General features: G+C 53.8%; 1 protein-coding gene and 1 long non-coding RNA gene across 5 annotated transcripts in view; one reads left to right on the top strand and one right to left on the bottom strand.

Annotated features, from left to right (window-relative positions):
* BLNK (B cell linker) overlaps positions 1-21,728 on the top strand; it is a 99,222-nt gene that overhangs the window by 36,200 nt on the left and 41,294 nt on the right. For all 3 annotated transcript variants that reach the window (XM_006157327.3, XM_027775264.1, XM_027775263.1), the window contains 3 exons: positions 2,175-2,224; positions 12,950-12,990; positions 16,793-16,949. In XM_006157327.3, the coding sequence (XP_006157389.1) occupies positions 2,175-2,224; positions 12,950-12,990; positions 16,793-16,949 (248 nt within the window). The remainder of the gene's footprint in view (positions 1-2,174; positions 2,225-12,949; positions 12,991-16,792; positions 16,950-21,728) is intronic.
* The window catches only part of LOC114009455 (uncharacterized), a 27,494-nt gene continuing 17,115 nt past the window's right edge, over positions 11,350-21,728 (bottom strand). For both annotated transcript variants that reach the window (XR_003550862.1, XR_003550861.1), the window contains 2 exons: positions 14,434-14,521; positions 11,350-11,969 (listed from right to left, as the gene is read on the bottom strand). This is a non-coding gene — a long non-coding RNA (uncharacterized LOC114009455). The remainder of the gene's footprint in view (positions 11,970-14,433; positions 14,522-21,728) is intronic.

The following is a 21,728-nucleotide window of genomic DNA, read 5'->3' as shown; positions in this document are numbered from 1 at the left end:
CTCTGGGGGGTGATTTCTCGCTGTCTCTGTCTCTCTGTTTTTCTGGTGAGCGCACGCGCCCTATAGCAAAAACCTCTCCAAAAAAGGAAAAAGAAAAAGAATAATAACCATAATAATTTACTGTAAATCTTACTGATTTCAAAACATGGAAAAAGATATGTTATTAAAACTGTTTATAGGCCTAGAACTTTGGCCACTTTTTTAAAATGTAATTTTCATCTTTTCTTTTCATTTCCTTTGAAAGTTTTTGCCGTATGGTGTGTGCACTCCCTGGAGAAAAACAGAGACACACTGAGAAGGAAAGTGAGAAATCACCCCCTCTCCCCCAGGGAGGGTGGTCATTGGTCATGCCCCAACCCCTTCTCCATTCTCCTCCTGGGATTTTGAGCACACACACACTAAGCCTTACTTTCGTGATTTTTGTTTTTGTTTTTGTTTTTGTTTTTGAGAGTTTTTTGCTATAGGACATGTGCACTTGCCAGAAAGACAAACAGACAGACAGACCGAAAGCGAGAAATCACCCCCCAGGGGATGTCCACACTGCAATCCCTTCTCCTCCATTCTCCTCTCAGGCTCTTGGGCACACATGCACATGTGCCCGCCATGAGTTTAAGCCTCCGGGTCCAGGACTCAAACCAGAGTCAACTATGTGGGAGTCTAGCGCCATCTGCTGACCCCTACACCATCACTTTCAAGCTGCTGGGGCCAGGACTCAAACTGCAGTCAGTAGTGTGGGATGAACAGTCAGCACCATAATCTCTACACCACCTGCTGGCCCTAATCTTTTCATGAGTGGAGAAGAATTGTGAAAAATCTGCACATTTCCTATATGTGTAAAGATACTGAAGTATTGGGACTAGCAGGTGGTGTAATCGCTACATCACTGGACTCCCATATAGTCAACCGTGGTTCGAGTCCTGGAACCGGTGGCTTAAACTCACACTGGGCGCATGTGCATGCATACCCAAGATCCAGAGAGGAGAATGGAGGAGAAGGGACTGCGGTGTGGACATGCCCCAGGGGGTGATTTCTCACTTTCGGTCTATCTTTCTGGCAAGTGCACACGTCCTATAAGTTTTATTTAGAATGGTTATCCTGTACATTGCTTCTGTAAAAGGATATGGCAGTTAGTAAGTAAAGGCTACTAGGTCACTGTTTTATTTATATATTTTTAAAATCTCACTAAGCAAATTTTACTTAATATGAGTAATTATTAAAAATAACAATTTACTGGGACCAACAGTCAGCGTAATGGCTATGTCACTGGACTCGCAGAATGGAGAATGGAGGAGAAGGGATTGTGGGGTGGCCATTCAACCTGGGGGGTGATTTCTCACTTTCTGTCTCTCTGTCTCTCTGTCTTTCTGGAAAGCGCACGTGCCCTATGCAAAAACCTCTCAAAAAAAATATATATATATGTGTATATATATATATATATATACTGAAACATTGAATAGTTTTGTAATTTAACTTCCAAATGAATCTATATCATTATCCCTACTCTTGAGGCATTTACTACTCACTTATTTGGCGTTTTTTTAATGTCGCAGAAAACCAACTTCCATACAACCAAAAGCACACATTAGAGCTAACTTTTGTCTTGTTCTTTAATGTGTTTATAAATAATTAAAACATAGTTCATCTTCTCTTACTTCCTATCAATCAGCCAACATATCTTCCTTGAAACTTTTTAATTTAACTTTATTATTATTATTAATTTGCTTTTTAATTTAATTTATTATTATTATTAATTTGCTATAGGGCATGTGACTCCCCAGAGAGAGATGGGGGGGGGCTCTGTGTGGAGTGAGGAAGCAAGCTGCCAGGTCCAGGACTGCCATGTGGGAGTTCAGTGCATTAACCACCATGCCACCTGCAGGCCCCTCTTCCTTGAACCTTTGAACTCAGTGCTTGCTAGAACTCTGACCTCCCAGGGCAGCTGTAGCAGTGAGCCCCACCTCTGCGGGGCCGTGGCCACGCCAGGCAGTGGGGAGACAGGAGGGAGAAAGCCTCTACTGCTGGCTCCACTGCATTTACCACATGTTACGTCTTTCACTGTGATGGCCCGAAGAACTTGACGCAGTTAGAATCCATCTTCCTTCTCTCCATCAGCTTAAATTACAGCCTTGACGATAGCCGTCCTCCCTCACTCTGTCTCCTGGTTATTATTACAGGCTCAAAGTCAAAGCACCGCCAAGTGTTCCCCGGAGGGACTACGCTTCAGGTAAGAGATTTCTACAGCACTTTAGCTGCCCCTGAACTGATTTCATCTTTATATTTACTTGTTGGAAGGGGACGTATACTCTATGCCCCTGAGCACAAAAGGTGCCTATCCTGATTCCAAGAACCACCCTATTAGGCATCTGACTATAGTGGACATGAGAACTTCACTCAACTATCCATCTACCCACTATTTACTTTTTAATAATTATTCAATTATATTTATTCATTCATTTATTTTAATTTGACCAGAGAGCGACACAGAGGAGAGAAGAGGGGAAGTGGGAAAGCAAACTGCCAGATCCAGGACTCGAACTGCAGTTGGCCATGTGAGAGTGCCCAGTGCCTTAACCACCATGCCACCTGCTGGTCTCCCCACTATCTACTGGACAGGCGTTAAGCATCTTCTACATGCCAGGCACATGCAAGGTGCTAGGTAGAAATCCAGAGCTAAATGAGTTTGCTATAATCTCCATGCGTTCGGAGCGTGCGGTCTGGAAGGGAAGGCAGATGACGTCAGTGTGATGGGCCCACATGGTTCCATGGAAGTGCATGGCAGTACGAAACCCATCCGAGGTCAGGGTGTGGAGGGCTTGCTCAGTGAAAGCTGTTTAAATGGACACTTGAGGGTTGTCGAAGGGCGCGGGGGGCGTTGAAACTATTGATGGCCTGTGGTTACTGGGTCCTCTCCGCATTCAGCCCATACACCCATTTTAACTGGGATCGACTTTGGGGTAGGAAAGGAGTTGTTCTGGGATTGCTGGAGTTCATGGTTGCAGCGAGCAAAGGACAAGCCCAACACGTTTTCCGGTTCTAGCCCAGGTCCCATGGGAGGATCGGCCTCAAGTCCCTTTCTACAGCATTAAGTCTAAAGATTTCTTGAACATGGAGAGATTTGTGCAGCGCTGGGGGGAACCACAGGGCTGTGGACATCGTTGACCCTTGCCATGTCGGGCAACAACCACGCATGCACCCAGCGTGAGTTCTAAGCCACCAGGTCTCTGAGGAGGCGACGTTTAGTTCAAGTCCTGGAGGACAGACGTGCAGGACGTTTGTGACTTTATAGGTGGACCAGCAGCCCTGGGGACACTACACAAATGTTCGGAGCTCAGAGCCAGCTCTCGCACCTGAGTGGACCGACACCTCTGATTTCAGGATGGCCGCCTCTCCTGATTGTGCCCTCAGGACAGTCCTCGGCCGTCTGCCCTTCCTCCCCAGGCTCCCCCTGAGGAAAAGCGAGTGACATTCACCATTTACTAGCCCTTTCACCTGATCTGTTCTGGGAGAGTCGGCCTTGATTCCTCTTCTCTCGCCCTCTACAAAAACTGAATCTCTGAATCTTACTGATCCTCTCTCAGGTGTCTCTCAAGCGTTCTTCCCCCGTGTTCCCATTTCTACAGCTCGGGCCCTTGACTTCTCCTGCTTGTCTTAGTCTGAGGTCTTTAAGTAGCCGACTTAACTCCTAGTTGCATGTAGTCCTCTCGAACTCCACCAGAGAATTACTCTGAGCTAGCGTTTTCTTCGTGCCGTGTCTGTGTTCTGACCTTCTCACGGCTCTACCAGCACCAAGAAGAGTTGCAGACTGCCGAGGCCACAGGCACGGTCCTTCCGAGTTGTCCCTGCCTGGCTTGGAACTTGGGGCGTCTCCATCTTCGGTCCTACCTACACCACATGGGGCTAAACTGGAAAGCCTGGCAGGCCCCCTCCAACGCTAGCTCTGCACTCCTGCAGAAGCACGGGTGTTCAGAGGCCAGGGCCCAGTGAGGAAGCAAGCTGCTCCGAACGTTTCTTGACTTAGGAATTCGCGTCTTCCAATCTCCTGGGTGCTCGAAGTATTCTCTTCCTTGACCTTAGACACTTCTCTGTTCTCTGAGACCCTCCCAACTTGACTTGATATTAGCACCTGTGTGCTCAGTCTCTCTTGGGACAGAAATATGGCCCAGCCAGGTCTTCTGAGGCGTCGCCGCTCCGAGTAGAAGTCCTAGCCTGGCGGCATCAGTGAGGCCTGGCACCTTGCCGAAGTGCAGAATCTTGGCCCCACCTTAACACTGGTGGGTCAGAATTTGCATTTTAACAACAGCTCCAGGGATTACACGGTTCCTACCTTTGAGAAACCCTGCTCTAAGGGTTTCTCACCTTTATCTTTACTTCTACTGAACTAAAGGACAAACACGTGCCCCCAAACCCACCGAAGTCCCAGACTCAGAAAGTCACCCGCTGCCTCACCACAGCAGTAGGGCCTTGCCCGTCTCCCCTGCCCTCACACTCGATCCCCAGGTACGGTCCTCTGGCAAAACCGCGGTCACCAGCTAGCACCAGCAGAGTTCTCCCTCAGCGGCCTCGCCTTCCCCCGCCAGCTCATGCCCTGGGAGCATTTCCGGCTGCTTCCTCTCAGCCTCGGTCTTCCTGATGTAAGCCCAGGGCCTCAGAAATCAGCCCTGATGGCTCCTCTTGAACCCAGGGAGTCTTCAAGAACCTCTGAGATCCCAGCGTAGGAGACCCGAGCCCACCAGAACTCTTGGGCCTGGGAGGCCAGTCAAGTGCTCTTGGAGGGTGTCAGAGACTTGGGTCACTCAAGACTCGTGAAGGAGCCCCAGCTGTTTCCCTTAGGTGAGATGACGTCCTCTTCCCAGCTCTGCCAGTGATGGCTTCCTCAGACCCTGCAGGCCAGGGAGTGTGTTGACCTTGGTGATGCTGACCTTCAAGGGGGCAGAGTGAGAAGGACCAGTGCCCCACAGAGGGCAGCAGAAGAGTCACCAGTCTCTCCCCTGGGTAGAGAGTGGGAGACACTCTAAGATAAGCTTAAATTACACAAAGAATGGGACCAGCAGGTGGTGCAATGGTTATGTTGCTGGACTCCCATGTAGTCGACTGCAGTTCAAGTCCCAGACCTGGCGGCTTAGAACTCACACCGGGTACATGTGCATGCGTGCCCAAAATCCCAAGAGGAGAATGAAGGAGAAGGGATTGCGGCGTGGCCATCCCCCTGGGCAAGGAGGGGTGATTTCTCACTTTCCGTCTCTCTGTCTGTCTCTCTGCCTCTCTGCAAAGTACATGTGCCTTATAGCAAAAATCTCTCTTTAAAAAAAACTTACACGAAGAATGGTACAGTGGTAAAAATGACACTCATCCTCCAGGGATACAGTCCAGGCAGGGTGGGGCCTGCTTCCTCAGTGCAGACCCAGCAATCCTGCCGTTGTCTCCGAGGAGGGACCATTTCCTGCAGAGACCTCACGGTCCACTAAGCAGTGTATGACCCCCACACAGCTGGTGTTACTGCGGAAAGGGGAGGTGCCCAACACCTGCTCTGGGCATGATGCGAAGCTCTGTACGGACATACTCATCTTCCCACTAGGCCTGACAGAAATCAGTATTTCAGTTTTGCAAACGGAGAAAATGCGTCTCAGAGGCATTGGGTAATGTGCCCAAGGTGACTGAAGCCACTAAGAAAAAAATCACCCCAGGCTCCCATTGTGTCTTTGACCCAAGCTGAGATATGTACACTGACCTGGAACATTTCTTCTTAATATTTTTAAAAATGTCCAAAGGCACGTGTGTTCACCAGAGAGATACGAGAGGGAGAAAGCATCCCCTGTGGGGTGTGCTAATGTCCCAATCCCTTCCCAGTTACTCCATCCTGTCAGGACCAGGGGCACGCACACACACGTAACTTGATGTGCTTTTCCAGTGGCAGGGGTCAGGATCTGAGCTGTGGTCAGACACGTGGGGGCGGGCTCCGTTAACCAGCAGACCACTCTGAAGGCATTAGCGCCCTTGACGACTAGCAGAACCTGCCTCCCGCTGCCTGAGCTTTCACAGCCAACAGCCTCCTGGGTCTTTGACATCTGAAGTCTGACTTGGGAGGAGGGGCTGGGGTCCTGGCAGGAGCCCCCTGATCACTTGGCAAACCCCTGAGGGGTCAGAGGGAACAGGGCCTCCTTCCTTGTACCCTCAGGCTCGAATCCAGGGCTGCGGGGACATTCTTGGGAGGGTCGCCTCTACCTTGGCCCTCCCTCGCCCTGCTGTCACGCTCTGTGACCACGTGTCGGGGGCTTCCACACACGCCACACAGCAGCCCTGCAGCGCCAGCACCAGACCCCCCAGACTGTGGGCTCGATCCCACAAGACTGTCCCCACTGTGGATAACTGTTGCGAGCCCCACATTGCTTTACCGGTGCTTCTCACTGACCTGCTGTAAATCGGGGTGCTGATGGCCCCCCACTGGGTTCAGTTAATTTGCTAGAGACTCGCAGCACTCAAGGAGACACTTCTCTTCCATGTACCCGGTTACGACAGAGTACATTACAAAGGACAGAGACCGGGGCAGGGCACGGGACGGGCCGGAGCGTCCGCCTCTCCGGCCGCCCCACCCCCAGGACTCTGCAGGTGCCCTGCTGCCTTTCGGGGTTTGGAGCCTTCACTACACGGGCACGGTTGGTCAAGTCTCTCCCTGCCCCTGGAGGCTGGGGTGGAGCTGGCAGCCCCAGCCTCCGTCATGCCTTGGTCTCTCCAGCGGCCAGCCCCATCCAGAGCTACCGCGGGACGCTGAGCCGCGGGACGCTGAGCTGTCGGCCAGCGCGTCAGCATACAGAAAGGTGCTGTTTTGGAGATTCCAAACATTTTAGGAGTTGTGTGCCAGAGAACTGGGACGAAGATGAAATATATATTGGACAGCACACAGAGGCCACAGAGCAGTCGTGAGGGACAGACTTTAGACTCTAGGGCAGAAATGGTACCTGGGCAGCACCGCTCCCCGCCAGCCTGAATCCGGCTGGTCCTCAGCTCCCCAGGGAACACACAGCCCTTTCTCCTCGCAGAGCGGGACCCAGTGGGATTAGCCACCCTCCGCCTCCCTGCGGTTCCACAGTTCTGCTTTCTGTTCCTTCCCTGCGTCTGTCCCCACCACCGCAGCCTGCCCACCTCCCTCCTTCCCTTCCTTCTGTGTCTCACTGCGGTTGCTTACCCGCCCCCAGCTCCGTTTGTGCCCCCCACCCCAGCTCTGTAAGGGAAAACATGGGCTGGGCCCAGCAGCCCGGAGCAGGGTAGGCCCCCAGAGGTGCGTGTAGCTGGCACCCCTCCAGGGCTCTGCCACTTCTGGAGGGCCCTCGGGACAACAGGGTAGCGTGTTAAGGGGAGACAGAAAATTCAGCCGACAGGGTGAATTCACACCCACACCTGCACCCCTGTGCTCAGGCCACTGCCACAGAACCCCTTACTGCCTTTGGCCCTCCCTTCCCACTCCCAAGCCCCCCAGTCTGGTTCAGCCTTCAGATCTTCATGCCTGAGTTCCTCAAAAACACGTGCCCCAGCTCCCACCTCCAGCTCGTCACCAGCACCTGCAGCCTCCGCCGTGGCCAGGTCCCCCTTGACAGTACATCCAGCCTTGTTTGCTGCCAGCCATGGTCTCCTGTCCCCCTCTGGGGCAGTTCGCCCACCCCATGCACATCTGCCCCCGAGACCCAGCCCCTGAGCCCTGTTTCCGGGGCTGCCACACAGCCTGTCTTAGCTGGCAGAGGAAGGTGCCCTCCTCTGAGTCCTGCACGTCCTTCAAGGCCCCGTTCATTTCCACAGCCTGCACCCTGTTGGCGCCCTTGGAGCACCCCTTCTCTGAGCTCCCCCAGCCTGACAGCAATCCCAGGCGCAGGGAAGTCGTCAGGAAACACTGCCTGCCCCGGACCGTCCTCGCTGTAGCACACGGTCGTTCTTCTAGGTCCAGGTCTCTATTTCCGTCACAGAGGGTGGCACGGCGAGACCTTGGACACTGGGGAATCCGGCTTTGCTCCCGACGCACTGTGTGAACTAAGAAGCTGTACGACTCCCCTGGGCCTCAGGTTCTTGATCTGAAGAGAAGACCGCCTGTCCTTCAGGCCGTTCTGAAAGCAGAGGAGAACGCACGCTGATTGTAAGAGCTGGGCATGTCGGGTAGAGACAGTGGGTTAGTCATTCTGACCCCGGAGCCCAAGCCCGAAGCCCCACGTGTCCTGGCCTGGAGAGGACGCCGAGATGGGGCCATCATGGCTGGTCGCTAGCATCTCCTGGCACCTGGCCATGCCCGGGAGCTGGGGAGGGCTATTTGAATCTTGGGGAGGGCTACTTGAGTTGTGGGCAGGCTAGAGGAGGCTCTCTCTCTGTGTGGCTTGGGATTATGACACAGAAAGTGGAGCGTAAGGCCTAAACCAGGAAAAGGACATGATAGGAAGAGATTTACCTGATAGAAAGGCCTGCCCGGGACCTCAGCCTCCTGGCAGGGACCGTGCAGCCACACATAAAATCAAACCGCCTCGTCCATGCTGAACTTGACCTTACCGCCCCCAAGTCCTGCCTGCGATGACGCCTTCCTGCTGTCTCTGTGGTCGCCGTGGATGTCATTGCCACCGCAGGAACTGGTGCTGGTGGCGTTTGGGACTTTATTGAGGCGTTTGCCACGCTCGAGGTGACAATACAATAATCACAGCCTTTACTGCGTGCCAGGCCTCGCTTAGCTCTCACGTGTGCGATGGGCCCACCAACGCAGGGGCGGGCGCTACTCTGGTCCTGCTGGACAGGCGAGGAGGCCGGAAGAGCACTAGATGATTGGCCCGAGGCCAAGCAGCTGCTGACGAGCCGGGCCAGGGTGTGAACCAGAGAGCACAGTTCTAAACCCATCACCTGCACAGGGCCGCCGGCCCCTCGATGCTGGAAAACCAGCCACTGTTTGGGACTCCGTCTTGTTTCAGTCCGCGTCACTGCCTGCAAGGTTGTGACTTTATAAGTAGGACTCTGGGACCTGACGTGGGGACCAGAGGAGTGTGCCGCCAAAGAACCTGGACCCTTTCTCTCATGTTTGCCTCCATGTGGCTGGATGCCTGGGCTGGGACATCCCCTTTCTCCTCACTTGAATGAGAATGTTCAGTGGAGACGTTGCACGAGCTGAAAAGTTGCAGGCGCCAACACAGACAGCCTGGTCTCCCGTCCAGGCCCCAGTCCCTGGCCCTGTGGCCTCAGGCAGGCTCAGCAGCATTTCTTAGGCCAGTCTCCTCAGCTCTAAGACATAATAACACCACCTACCACATAGCGCTGTTGTAAGGATAAATACCTTTATTTAAAAGTGCTTATTTAATTGTACTTATTATTTTATAATTTTCTATAGGGCACATGTGGTCATAAGAGGGTAAGACAGAGAAAGTGAGAAAGCAAACCACCAGGTTCAGGACTTGAACCATGATTGGCTGTGTGAGAGTCCAGCAGCCTAACCACTATGCCACCTGCTGGCCCTGGAATAAATCCTTTCATGACACTTCACCTAGCACCCAGCACATGGTAGTGTCCAATAGATGGAATCACTGTTACCACCGTACCTTTCATTCATTCAGCTCATTCATTAGTTCGTGTTTATATTATGATGAAACATAATCGGAGATTACAAATGCTGGCCAGATACAAGGGTAGCTAGCCTGGCTTATCATTCAGAAGACACACAGGCCACTTAGTCACAGTGCAGGACAGAACCAAGGACGTGTGACAGGGTGTCAGGAGCATCTACGAGGGCCCAGAGGAAAGGGACGTTGACTATGACAGGGACTGGGAAGACTTCATGGGAGAAGAGGGGCAGCAGTGCGTGAAGTCAGGAGGGCAGGCCTGGAGGCATTTGAACGTGTTGAACAGAGAACCCCGACTTTGCTGCACAGGGAGTGACTGGTCGCTCTTGAGGAAAGGGGCAGCGTGACCCCACCTCTATTTAAGAGTTTGACTAGAAGCAGCAGGGTGGATTGAGAAGACAGAGGGTGGAGACAGGGACACTAGTCAGTTGGCCGCTGCAGCTGCTTTCACGGGTAGCTGACCCTGACTTGCTGGGAAAAGGGTCGCCAGTGTGGTTTTCTAAGGCACGGAAGTGTGTTTCATAAGGGCCCTGTATGACGCTTTCTATTTAACAGTAAAAACAAAATGTCTTGCCATCCTAAGAGTTGACTTCCAGCTGTCCCCAAACGGAAGGCAGCAGACGCTTGTCCCCACACTGCACCAGGCTACCACGCTGAGAAGGGACTTAGTCACCCTTTCCTCTAGCTTCTTGGAAAACACCAGTGGCCATAATGCACAAGAGTGTATTTGGTATCAGTCAACTCAAAAAATACTTCGTTAAGAATTATTTTCCAGGGGCCAGCAGAGGGCATAATGGTTACGTTGTTAAACTCCCACATAGTCGAACGCAATTCGAGTTCTGGACCTGGTGGCTTAAATTCATTCCGGGTGTGTGTGTGCATGCCCCAAACCCCAAGAGGAAAAATGGAGGAGAAGGGATTGCAGTGTGGCCATCTCCCCTGGGGGGTGATTTCTTGCTTTCTGTCTCTCTGGAGAACGCACACACCCTATAGCAAAAATCTCTCTAAGAAAATAATTAAAACTCTGTCTGCGTCCGGGTTTACGCACACTTGGCCTGTAGAGCGAGGCTCCTTCTTAGACCTATCATACTTTCCCACGAGAGGGCGCCACTGCTGCCTTTGCTTAGTGGCCGCTCAGCCCGCATACCTCCTTTCTGACCTCATTTCGCCTGCACAGTCTTTGTGTTGGTACCTGTGGAACCCCCGAGGGAAGTCAGTACTGCTGGCAGGGGGTAGACATGGCAGGGAGGAAAAGTTCTGCCGAGTTTCTAGGCCAGCGGTTCCCAATCTTTTTGGCACCAGGGACTGGTTTCATGGAAGACAAGTTTTCCATAGACTTGGGGAACTAGGGGGAGGGAATGGTTTATGAGATCTGCATGCAGCTCACAGCGGGGCTCGGGGCCTGCTCACCTCCTGCTCACCTCTCTCTCATGCTCACCTCCTGCTCTCCTCCTGCTCACTCCTGCTCACCCCTGCTCACCCCTGCTCACTTCTCACTCCTGCTCACCTCCTGCTCACTCCATCTCACCTCCTGCTCACCTCCTGCTCCACTCCTGCTCACCTCCTGCTCACACCTGCTCACTCCTGCTCACTTCTCACTCCTGCTCACCTCCTGCTCACCCCTGCTCACCCCTGCTCACTCCTGCTCACTCCTGCTCACTTCTCACTCCTGCTCACCTCCTGCTCACCCCTGCTCACTCCTACTCACTGCTCACCCCTGCTCACTTCTCACTCCTGCTCACTCCTACTCACTGCTCACTCCTGCTCACTGCTCACTCCTGCTCACCTCCTGCTATGCAGCCCAGTTTCCAACAGGTCACAGCCCAGTACAGGTCTAAAGCCCAGGGTTGGAGACCTCTGTTCTAGGAATTCGGGGACTGTTCACTGGGTCCTTTGTAGCAGCGCTGCTCAGTGGGGTCGAGGGGAGCTGGAACCCTCTGGTGCGGCCGTTGGAGCCCTGTGCTGTGTGGTCTGAGTCTGGCTGGCCTTCTACACAGCCAGGCAGGTCTCGCTAAGCTCCAGTGTCTGTCCATAGGTCGGGATAGATGCGAGCTTCTCACTCTAAATGTGTTTGGAGGAAAAGGGGTCAGAGAGTCTCCTTGGCTGTCGTAATTCAGACCTGTTTTATTCTCCAAGCTCATAGGCAACTCCGGGGCCACAACCTGTCACGTCCGTGTTTACATCCTCCGTGGAGCCCAGGAAGGTGCCTGCCCTGGAGCTTGAAGGCGGCGAGGCAGCACAGCCCTGGGGTTCAGGGCACGAGCCGCAGCCAGCCTGCATTCCTGGCCCTCCATTTCCTGTCCAGCCTTGGCGCGTGGTTTATCTGCTCTGGGCCTCAGTTTCCTCTGCCTCCAATGTTGCTCTTGCTGGTTTATTTTACATTTATCTCTTCTGTGAGCAAGAGAGAGAGAGAGAGCATCAGCCCTCCAACAGGCCCTGATGTGGCAGTGCACCCCACCCTCAGCCTGTCCCGGGTCATGTGCGCAGGGCCTCTCCAGATGCAAACCCAGAACCTTCCAGAGTGGGTCGGCCTCACAGAGCTCCCCCTTCTACTCCTGGGACTCTTCCAGCCTCCACTCACAGAGTTTTGAGAGGACGAAATGAAAACAGTCTCTGAAAATACTGCCAGGAATGCATTAAGCATTGGATTTAAAAAAAGTAAACAGAAAAAGGTTAGAGCTCGAGCCAGAGGGAATCACAGAGTTGCCCTCTCCTCTCCTTTACTGACCTGGAAGCTGAGGCCCAGGGATGTTAGGTGTCTGGAGTCAGGGACAGGGTGTGGGAGAGTTTGCTCTCTCCGATTCCCTCCAGTGCTCTCCCCACTACGGAATGACTCAAGGAAATCCTCAGATGCCACATGGTATAGTCTGCAGGACCCCCCTGCAAGGTCCCCCTGACAGTGACAGACATGTGTCAGATGTGCCTTGCTCTGTCCAGTAAAGCCTCTCTTTATGCTTTGAAAGTGAAAAAAATTTTTTTTTAAAAAGGAGTCAAGGGACCAGCAGTTGGTGTAATGGCTATATCACTGGACTCCCATGTAGTCGACCATGGTTTGAGTCCCAGACCTGGTGACTTAAACTCACGCCGGGCGCGTGTGCGTGCGTGCCCAAGATCCTGAGAGGAGAATGGAGGAGAAGGGATTGCTGCGTGACCATCCCCCCTGGGGGGTGATTTCTCACTTTCTGTCTCTCTCTCTGATGAGCACATGTGCCCCATAGCAAAAACCTCCCCAAAAAAGAGTCAATGGGGAACAAACATACAACTGTAGTAACTGCTTAAGGCTGAGCGAAGGCGGGAGGTCCGAGGGCGACACGGGGGGGGGGGAGCCAGCCGAGGCTCACGTGTGCCTTGTCTCCCCCTTGCCGTTGCAGAGACCCCAGCTGATGAAGAGGAGCAGTGGTCAGATGACTTTGTGAGTATTTGCTCCTGGGCCGGGCTGCCAGGGCTGTGGGAGACCTCTGTAAGGGCTTGCGTCTGTACCTCACGCTGGTGGTCAGCTGCTTGTCACATCAGGGTGAGGGCAGGCCAGGCCACCTCCGGATGAGGCATGGCAATCCCATGATGTCTGACTTAGCCCAGCACTCCCACGTGCCAAGCAAGAGCTTTACGGGTGTGGGCCCCTTGCCTCCTGCCACAGCCCTCGGTGGTGGGCATCAGTGTGGTACCCAGAGCACTCACCGCACAGCTCAGATGCCAGGACAAACACCTCCCTGTCAGGTGGCAACACCTCTGCCCTAAGCTCCCCAGTGTCCCCTCACCACCTGACCCCTGCCCAGGAGCCCAAAGGCTGGGAGAGTGTAAGTAACCTGCCTTCTGAAGTCCAGACAAAGGCCTCGGAGCTCAGAACCAGGCTCCTCCCAGCCAGGCGTTTCTGTGACCAGGAACACTACCGGAGCCCTGGGGGCCACAGTGAGTGACTGGTGTCCACCTACTGTCACCCTTTTCCTGGTGGCTCTGCAATCTGAGGGCTGCCACAGCCACTTTGTCTTGGACTGAGACACAGGGACGAGACATCCTAACAGCTTTTCTTCAGGACGACACTTGCTCATCCAGATTGTTAGCCTGCTCCAGTCTGTGAGCTTGGTGTCCAGAGGGAGCCAGGGAGCCCTCCAGCTGACCACGCCCATCTCCAAGATAAGGAGACCGAGGCCAAGAAAACGAAAATGACCTGCTCCCTGACAGTCGCTCAGTGGCCCACACTTTCAGTCCAGTGCCCGGAACTGAGTCTGAGCCCAGCTCTGGGCTGTGGACACTACCTGGAGTTTATACAGGTCGTTGGAGACAGGAATTCTTCCTTCTTCAACTGAAAAAAAAAAAAAAGAAAGAAAGAAAAGAAAAAGGGAAAGGAAAGAAAAAGGGAAAGGAGGGGAAGGCGTGACTGCGTCCACCTACTGTCACCCTTTTCCTGGTGGCTCTGCAATCTGAGGGCTGCCACAGCCACTTTGTCTTGGACTGAGACACAGGGACGAGACATCCTAACAGCTTTTCTTCAGGACGACACTTGCTCATCCAGATTGTTAGCCTGCTCCAGTCTGTGAGCTTGGTGTCCAGAGGGAGCCAGGGAGCCCTCCAGCTGACCACGCCCATCTCCAAGATAAGGAGACCGAGGCCAAGAAAACGAAAATGACCTGCTCCCTGACAGTCGCTCAGTGGCCCACACTTTCAGTCCAGTGCCCGGAACTGAGTCTGAGCCCAGCTCTGGGCTGTGGACACTACCTGGAGTTTATACAGGTCGTTGGAGACAGGAATTCTTCCTTCTTCAACTGAAAAAAAAAAAAAAAGAAAGAAAGAAAAGAAAAAGGGAAAGGAAAGAAAAAGGGAAAGGAGGGGAAGGCGTGACTGCGAAGCCACTCACTTGGGCAGAGGCCCTCCCAGGGCCCAGAAGCCATTGATCCCCAGCGCGCTGCAGCTGCGCCCCCTGCTGGCCGTGTGCACAGGGACGCCTGTAGAGAAGGAAAAGAAGCTGGTTAGTCCAACCCAGAGGAAAGAAGGAAATTGAGCTCACTGGCTGGACCTAAGGAGCACACAGTGGAAATAAAACCAATCTGGAGAGGAAGGAAGGACTTGTTCCAAAGTGAAACATCCAAAATGAACATGCCGGCTACCGTGAGGGTTGAGTGAACACCAACAACTGTCTTTACTTCAGCAGGCCCCACTGTACACACAATGAAATCCAAGCTTGTTCCCAAAGCCTCCAACCTGCACAGATCTTGTTACAACACTGCGAGGGAGGGAGACAGGCCACCAAGCAGGCGTCCCATCCACTTCCTGGAAAGTGCGGCTCACGCTCAGCCAGCTGTAGGTGGGGCAGTGGACGCAGAGGCCAGAGGACCGCCTATGCCCCGAGTCACGGATTTCTCCCACGTTCGTGTCTGTGTAGGCGGCAGACACGTGGACCTTCTCTAGAAAACACGTATGAGAGACTGCTAACAGTGTTCGCCTCGGGGGAGAGAAGCTGAGACTGAGGAGACCTCGCCTTCTTTAGACCATGTCGCTGTAGTTTCAGTAAAGGTCTTAAGATTTATATTTAAATAGAAACAAAAAACCAGAATGGATTCTGAGTTCGCATGAAGTCTAGGTCCTACAGTTTATCAGCTCTGCTTTAAAAAAAAGAAAAGAAAAAAAAAAAAAGTCACAGGCCGGTCCCATGGCCTGCTAGTTAAGAAAGCAGGATCCCAAGACCAGCAGATGGTGTACTGATTATGTCGCTGGACTCCCACATAGTCAGCCAAGGTTCCAGTCCCAGATCCAGCAACTTAAAACTCATGCCAGGCGTGTGCGCCTGTGCCAAAATCCCAAGAGGAGAATGGAGAAGGGATTCCAGCATGGCCATCCCCCCAGGGGGTGATGTCTCACTTTCTGTCTCTCTGGTGAGTGCACATGCCCTATAGCAAAAATCTGTTTAAAAAAAGAAAGCAGGATCCCACATGACTGACCACGGTTCAAACCCTGATCCATGTGGCTTGAAAAACACTCCGGGCACCTGTGCGTGTATGCCCACTCTTGGCAGATGGAGAAGTGGAGGAGAAGGGACTGCGCTGTGACTACTCCATTAGACGGGGTGCTTTCCCATTTCCCTTTCCCTCTGGGGAAAAGCCTCATCTCCTCAGAGGAATCCAGGCATCGCTGTGTGTTTCCTTGCCACCTCCTCACTGAAGCTGCTTCTTCCTAGCCACGACAAGTAAAACTTCTCGTTTATTTTATTTTACTGGGTTCTTTTTCTGTCTTTTAAAAATACTTTCTCTGGGTCATCAGGTGGCACAGTGGTTAAGGTGGCTGGATCCCACACGGCCATCTGTGAGGTCTGAGTCCCAGACCCAAGGGCTTGAAGCATGCATGTCCAAAACCCCAAAAGGAGTTAGCGTAATGGCTATGTCGCTGGACTCCCATGTAGTCGACCACTGTTCGCATCCCAGACTCGGTGGCTTAAAACTCACACCGGGCGCATCTGCGTGCGTGCCCAAGATCCTGAGAGGAGAATGGAGGAGAAGGGATTGCGGCGTGACCATCGCCCCTGGGGCTGATTTCTGGCTTTCTGTCTGTCTGTCTCTGTCTGTCTGGCGAGTGCACACGCTCTATAGCAAAAACCTCTCAAAAAAAAGAATACGGGCTTATTTAGCTCATTGTTTTAGAGGTCCATGGTCAAGGGGCCATGTGCAGTGGGGGTCTTCCTACTGTAGAGACTCCTGGGGGATTCCTTGGGCTCCCAGGCAGCGCACGGGGAGGAGAAGCGACTGTGGCCTGACCTCTCCCATGGGTGCTTTCTCACTTTCCCTCTTTCTATCTCTCTGTCTCTCTACAGGGAGCTCACACACCCTAGCAATACATGTACTACACACCCACACGCACACACCTCTCTCTATACACACATATAAACATATGTATAAAGATATATTCTTATTCATGTGTATTCTTATACATATGATACATACATGTGCTCATTCTGCTGTTCTTTGTCAACAGTTTCAGCCACCCTTAGAGACAGTGGCTTCTGTGTCCCTCAGGACAGCACAGTTGATAAACGGTGGTAAACCGATACACTCTGGAGGCAGAGCGGCCTGGCTTCACACCTGCTCTGACTGCACCTCAGCGTCTCCGAGGCCTGGCTTCCTGTCACTAGGTTGTGGAGACAACTCTGACCTGCTCAGGTGCAAGCGGTCCTGATCACTAGGCGGCAGGGACAGGGACTCTGAACACCATGTCTGCCCCTGCAGGACAGCGACTATGAAAACCCAGACGAGCATTCGGACTCAGAGATGTACGTGATGCCGGCCGAGGAGAACGGGGACGACAGCTACGAGCCGCCTCCGGCCGAGCAGGAGACCAGGACGGTCCACCCAGCCCTGCCCTTCACCAGGGGCGAGTACGTAGGTACGACCACCCCCAAGCCCACTCTGCCTTCAGGTCCATACGGAGGCAGATGGGGCCCAGATCGCAGGGTGGTGGGCAAACCGAGGTGCACCCAGGGGCCCCCTGCCCTCCCACTCTCATGCCTCCGAGCAGGTAATCTGAGAACCTGGGGGTGATAGAGCGTGTTCTAGTAATTGTGGCCCTAATAACAGAAGTGCCCACGTCTGGGTAATTTAAAAAGAATACAGGCTGGTACCAGCAGTTAGCGTAATGGCTATGTCGCTGGACTCCCATGTAGTCGACCACTGTTCGCATCCCAGACTCGGTGGCTTAAAACTCACACCGGGCGCATGTGCGTGCGTGCCCAAGATCCTGAGAGGAGAATGGAGGAGAAGGGATTGCGGCGTGACCATCGCCCCTGGGGATGATTTCTGGCTTTCTGTCTGTCTGTCTCTGTCTGTCTGGCGAGCGCAAACGCCCTATAGCAAAAACCTCTCAAAAAAAAGAATACGGGCTTATTTAGCTCATTGTTTTGGAGGTCCATGGTCAAGGGGCCATGTGCAGTGGGGGCCTTCCTACTGTAGAGACTCCTTGGGGAGTCCCTGGGCTCCCAGGCAGCGCACGGGGAGACAGCGAGAGCCAGCACGTCCGTGTCTGTGTCTGCCCTCCTCCCTCGCCGTAACCCCGTCAGGGCTCAGTCCTGAGGCTCACTCCGATGACATTTCTAACGGGCTCCCAACGGTCCCTTCCTCTCTGTTTTTTTTTTTTTTTTTAAGTTTTATCCATAGGGTTCATGCATTTGCCAGAAAGAGATAAAGAGACATAGAGAAAAAAGTGAAAAATCACCCCAGGGGGATGGCCACACCGCAGTCCCTTCTCCTGCATTCTCCTCAGGATTTGGGGCATGCATACACATGCACCTGGCATGACTTTCAAGCTGCCAGGTCTGGGACTCGAACCATGATCGGCCATGTGGGAATCCAGCATCTTAACCACCACACCCCCTGCTGGCCCCGGTTCCTCCTCTTAATCTCATGGTCAGATTAAGTTGTACCATGTTTTTCCAAATTCTGTTATTCCCTTCCTATCTCCCTCCCTATTTCCTGCTCTCCTCCCACACTGTCTCTAGTATCCACAAGTGTCCAGGGGAAAAGAAAGAAGCAAAGCATTCCAGGGACACAAAAGTGGAAAATTAGGTGTTGATGACAACAGGGATGACAGTGTCTTTAACTGGACTACCATGCCATGCATTCATGCTGGGACAACCCATTTTCTAAGCTGTAATGCTATACAGTGATAAAATGTATAAACATAATAATTCCATTATTTATTTACTGAGAGACGAGAGAGAGGCCCTCGGCAGGGTCTCATCACGCAGAGATGGCCCTCGGCCTCCCAGCCAGCCAGGACCCTGGGAACACATGGCGTGTTCGGGGCGACCCAGGATCCAAGCCCAGGTCTCCCAGACAGCCCCCGTGCTGTGCAGCAGCCATCTGCCACCCACGTCACCCAGCGGGGCCAGCTTCTGCCTTCTTAATCCTGTCATGACCAAAGTCGGGGGGACACATTCAAACCATAGCGAGCCCAACCCATAAATCTTCCCCGTCCTGAGGGAAAGGCTTATTCCCTAAACCGGGAACACTGAAAGCAGGCATCAGTGGATAGACGTGCACGCCCTGGGGGTTGCTCCCCTTACCCACTATCTCAACAAGTCAGTCCTGAGATTAGGCCCACTTCTCTGAGGACTTCTTGCACACAAGGTTCTAGAATTTCTCTTAAGAAGTCTGTACAGGGAGCCAGCAGGTGGCGTGGTGTTTAAGGCACTGGACATTCCCACATGGCTGACCACAGTTCGAGTCCCAGACCTGGTGGCTTGCTTTCTCACTTTCCCTTTCTCTCTCTCTCTCTCTGTGTGTGTCTCTCTCTGGTTAAATTAAAATGAATGAACGAGTAAATAAAATTAAATAATTCTTTAAGATAAAAAGGCTGTACAGAGCAGTGATAACCTTCGAGGGTCCCTCCGTTTACTAATTCCCCTCTCCTCTCCTACGCTGCCTCTACGTGGAGTGTAGACCGGGTGTTTACCTGGGAATGAGGAACTGTAAGCTTGCAGTTAGCCTCACAGATGACATGGACGCAGGTCAGTGGCCACGCGGGCCCAGCGTGCCTTCACGTGTCCTTCAAGAAGTCTTTGTTGCAGTCTTTCAGGCCAAGTCCTGCCAAGGTGATGCCAGCAAGCCCGGTCATGACAGGCATGGCCACGCCGGCACCCGCACAGAGCCCTCGAACACGCCACAGCTACCGCCCGACAGCGTGCCTGGCGCGGCTCACCCACTGCCCAGCTGCTGACACCCACTGTGTGCCACAACTGTGCTCAGCACGGAGCGTTCCGCAGCAAACAGGGCAGACACGCTCCCGGCCTTTTAACGTTTGTAATTAGTGAGTTACGGCCGCGGCCACCTGAACCCTCTTGATGATGTGAAAGAGGAACTACTCCTGACTTTACAAAGGGCTAGGAGGAGCCCAAGGAGTGCCAAGTGGCAGAGCCGGGGTGTGCTCGGCTGTCTTAGCCCGAGGCCCGAGCCCTTCACCACTGTGCCGTGTGTGCAGCCCCCTGCGATCGGGAGTGACGTGCTCTCTGGGGAGGAAGGGGCTGTGTTGGACCCATTGTAAAGAGGTGGCTGCGTGGCTCGCTAAGGGCAGCTCTTCAGAGCCACTTCTAACGGCTGGAGCTTTACCCTGAGTGATCTCGGTGAACTCCAGGAGCTGCGACTGAAACTGCCAGGCCCAGGTGCGGCAGTGGACGCTGCTGTGCCCGGTACCTGAGCACGGCTACAGCACAGCAAAGGCGAGGTGAGCCGCACGCCCTCCGCAGGGAGGAAGCCAGGCATGAGGAGGGCAGTGTGAGTCAGGGCCCTGACAGGCCCGGGCTGCACTGCGCAGGGGTGGGCCGGCACAGGAGGAAGAGCAGGAGTCAGTGATGGGAGGGGCGGCCGCTGTGGGCCACAGGTTGTTCTGGAGTGGGGAACACACCGGCTTATTCTGATGCTGAAATTTTTCTGAACGTCTCAGACGGAATCGAGGTGCAGCCCAGAGTCGGCTGGGTAGCCCTCCACCACGTGCCACTGGTGAGATGCGTTCTGTTTCCTAGGCAGGGACACCGCACCCACCACTTCCACTGCACCCTCTAATCCCACAGCAACTCCGAAAGGCAGACAGTTTGGTCCTTGGTTTAAAACGAGGATCCAGGGGGCCAGCAGGTGGCATAGTGGTTGTGGCACTGGACTCCTACATGGCTGACTAGTTCAAGTCCCTGACCCGGTGACTTAAACTCACATGAGGCGCATGTGTGTGCACGCCCGAATTCCCAAGAGGAGAAGGGATTGCGGCATGGCCATCCCCCCAGAGGGTAATTTCTCACTCTCTCTCTGTCTCTGTCTCTGTCTCTGACAAGTGCACGCACCCTATAGCAAAAAATCTCTCTTTGAAAAAAAAGAGGATGTGAGTCCGAGAGCAGTTAATAGCTAGCCCAGACAAGTGCAGTTAGTGGCTGGCAGAGCAGGGCCAGACCTCAGATTCCTCTGGTTCCAGAGCCCAGCTTCTTCCCCGAGATCTGCTGAGGGCAGTCTGGGACTGAGGGCAACTCACGGACTCTCCACAAATTCAGAGAAATCACCAAGTGAGGGAACCCGTAAATTGACCAGTGGTGTGGTCGCCCTCCGGGGTACACCTCAGAATAACCTGGGGACGGGCCGGCAGGTGCATCGTGGTTCAGGGGGCTGGGTTCTCACATGGCCAGCTGCAGTCCCAGTCCTGGACTTGGCGGCTTGAGAATCATGCTGGGGGGGTGTACGTGCATTCCCCAAATCCTGAGAGGCGAGTAGAGGAGAAGGCACTGCTGCGTGGTCATCCCCCCAGAGAGTTCTCACTTGCCCTCTCTCCATCTCTTTCCTGTGAGTGTGCATGCCCTGTGAGTTCTATCCCAGAGGCTTCCCAGGATGCAGAGGGGCGGGTGAGTGGCCGGCTGGCCTATTCCTCCTCCTCCTCTTTTTTTTTAAAGAAACAGGTATTTGTTTATTTAGGTTTTTGCCATAGGACACTTGCACTCACCAGAGAAGAGAGAGGGAAAGTAAGAAATCATCCCTAGGTGGAGAGGGAGTGGCCACGCCACAATCCCTTCTCCAGTCCCCTCTCAGGATTGTGGGCACACGTGCACACGCCCCAGGCATGAGTTTTAGCCACCAGGTCGGACTCAAGCCATGGCTTACCACGTGGGAATCCAGTGCCTTAACCACCACGCCACTTGCTGTCCCCCCCCGAGAGATTTTCAAGCATGCCACACCACTTTCCTCCCAGAGGTTCACACACAGTAGGTCTGGGCATATTTCACAGCTCCCGGAAGTTCAGATGGGCAAGCAGGACTGAGGGTCACTGCCCGCAGGTCATGGAGCAAAGCGAGCCTCCCGGGAGAGCCCCTCCCTCGGCCAGGCTGCTCTGTGGGCAGAGCTGAGCAGGCAATACTCCTGAGCTTGTGGGTGTCCATCACCCCATCCCGCGTGGGCATCCGTCTCCCCGTCACCACGTGAGTGTCTGTCACCCCGTCCCGTGTGGGCCGCTGTCACCCTGTCCCCACGTGGGTATCCGTCCCCGCATGGGCGTCCATTTCCCCATCCCCACGTGGGCGTCTGTCACCCCGTCCGCACGTAGGTGTCCGTCTCTCCATCCCCGCGTGGGCACCCGTCTCCCCGTCCCTGCGTGGGCGTCCGTCTCCCCGTCCCGCCGTGGGGAACATGCCGGGGG

This window comes from Tupaia chinensis, unplaced genomic scaffold (assembly GCF_000334495.1).
Source record: "Tupaia chinensis unplaced genomic scaffold, TupChi_1.0 Scaffold000539_1, whole genome shotgun sequence".
NCBI classification, from domain to species: Eukaryota; Metazoa; Chordata; class Mammalia; order Scandentia; family Tupaiidae; genus Tupaia; species Tupaia belangeri.
This window is presented reverse-complemented; position numbering and strand designations above follow the sequence as displayed.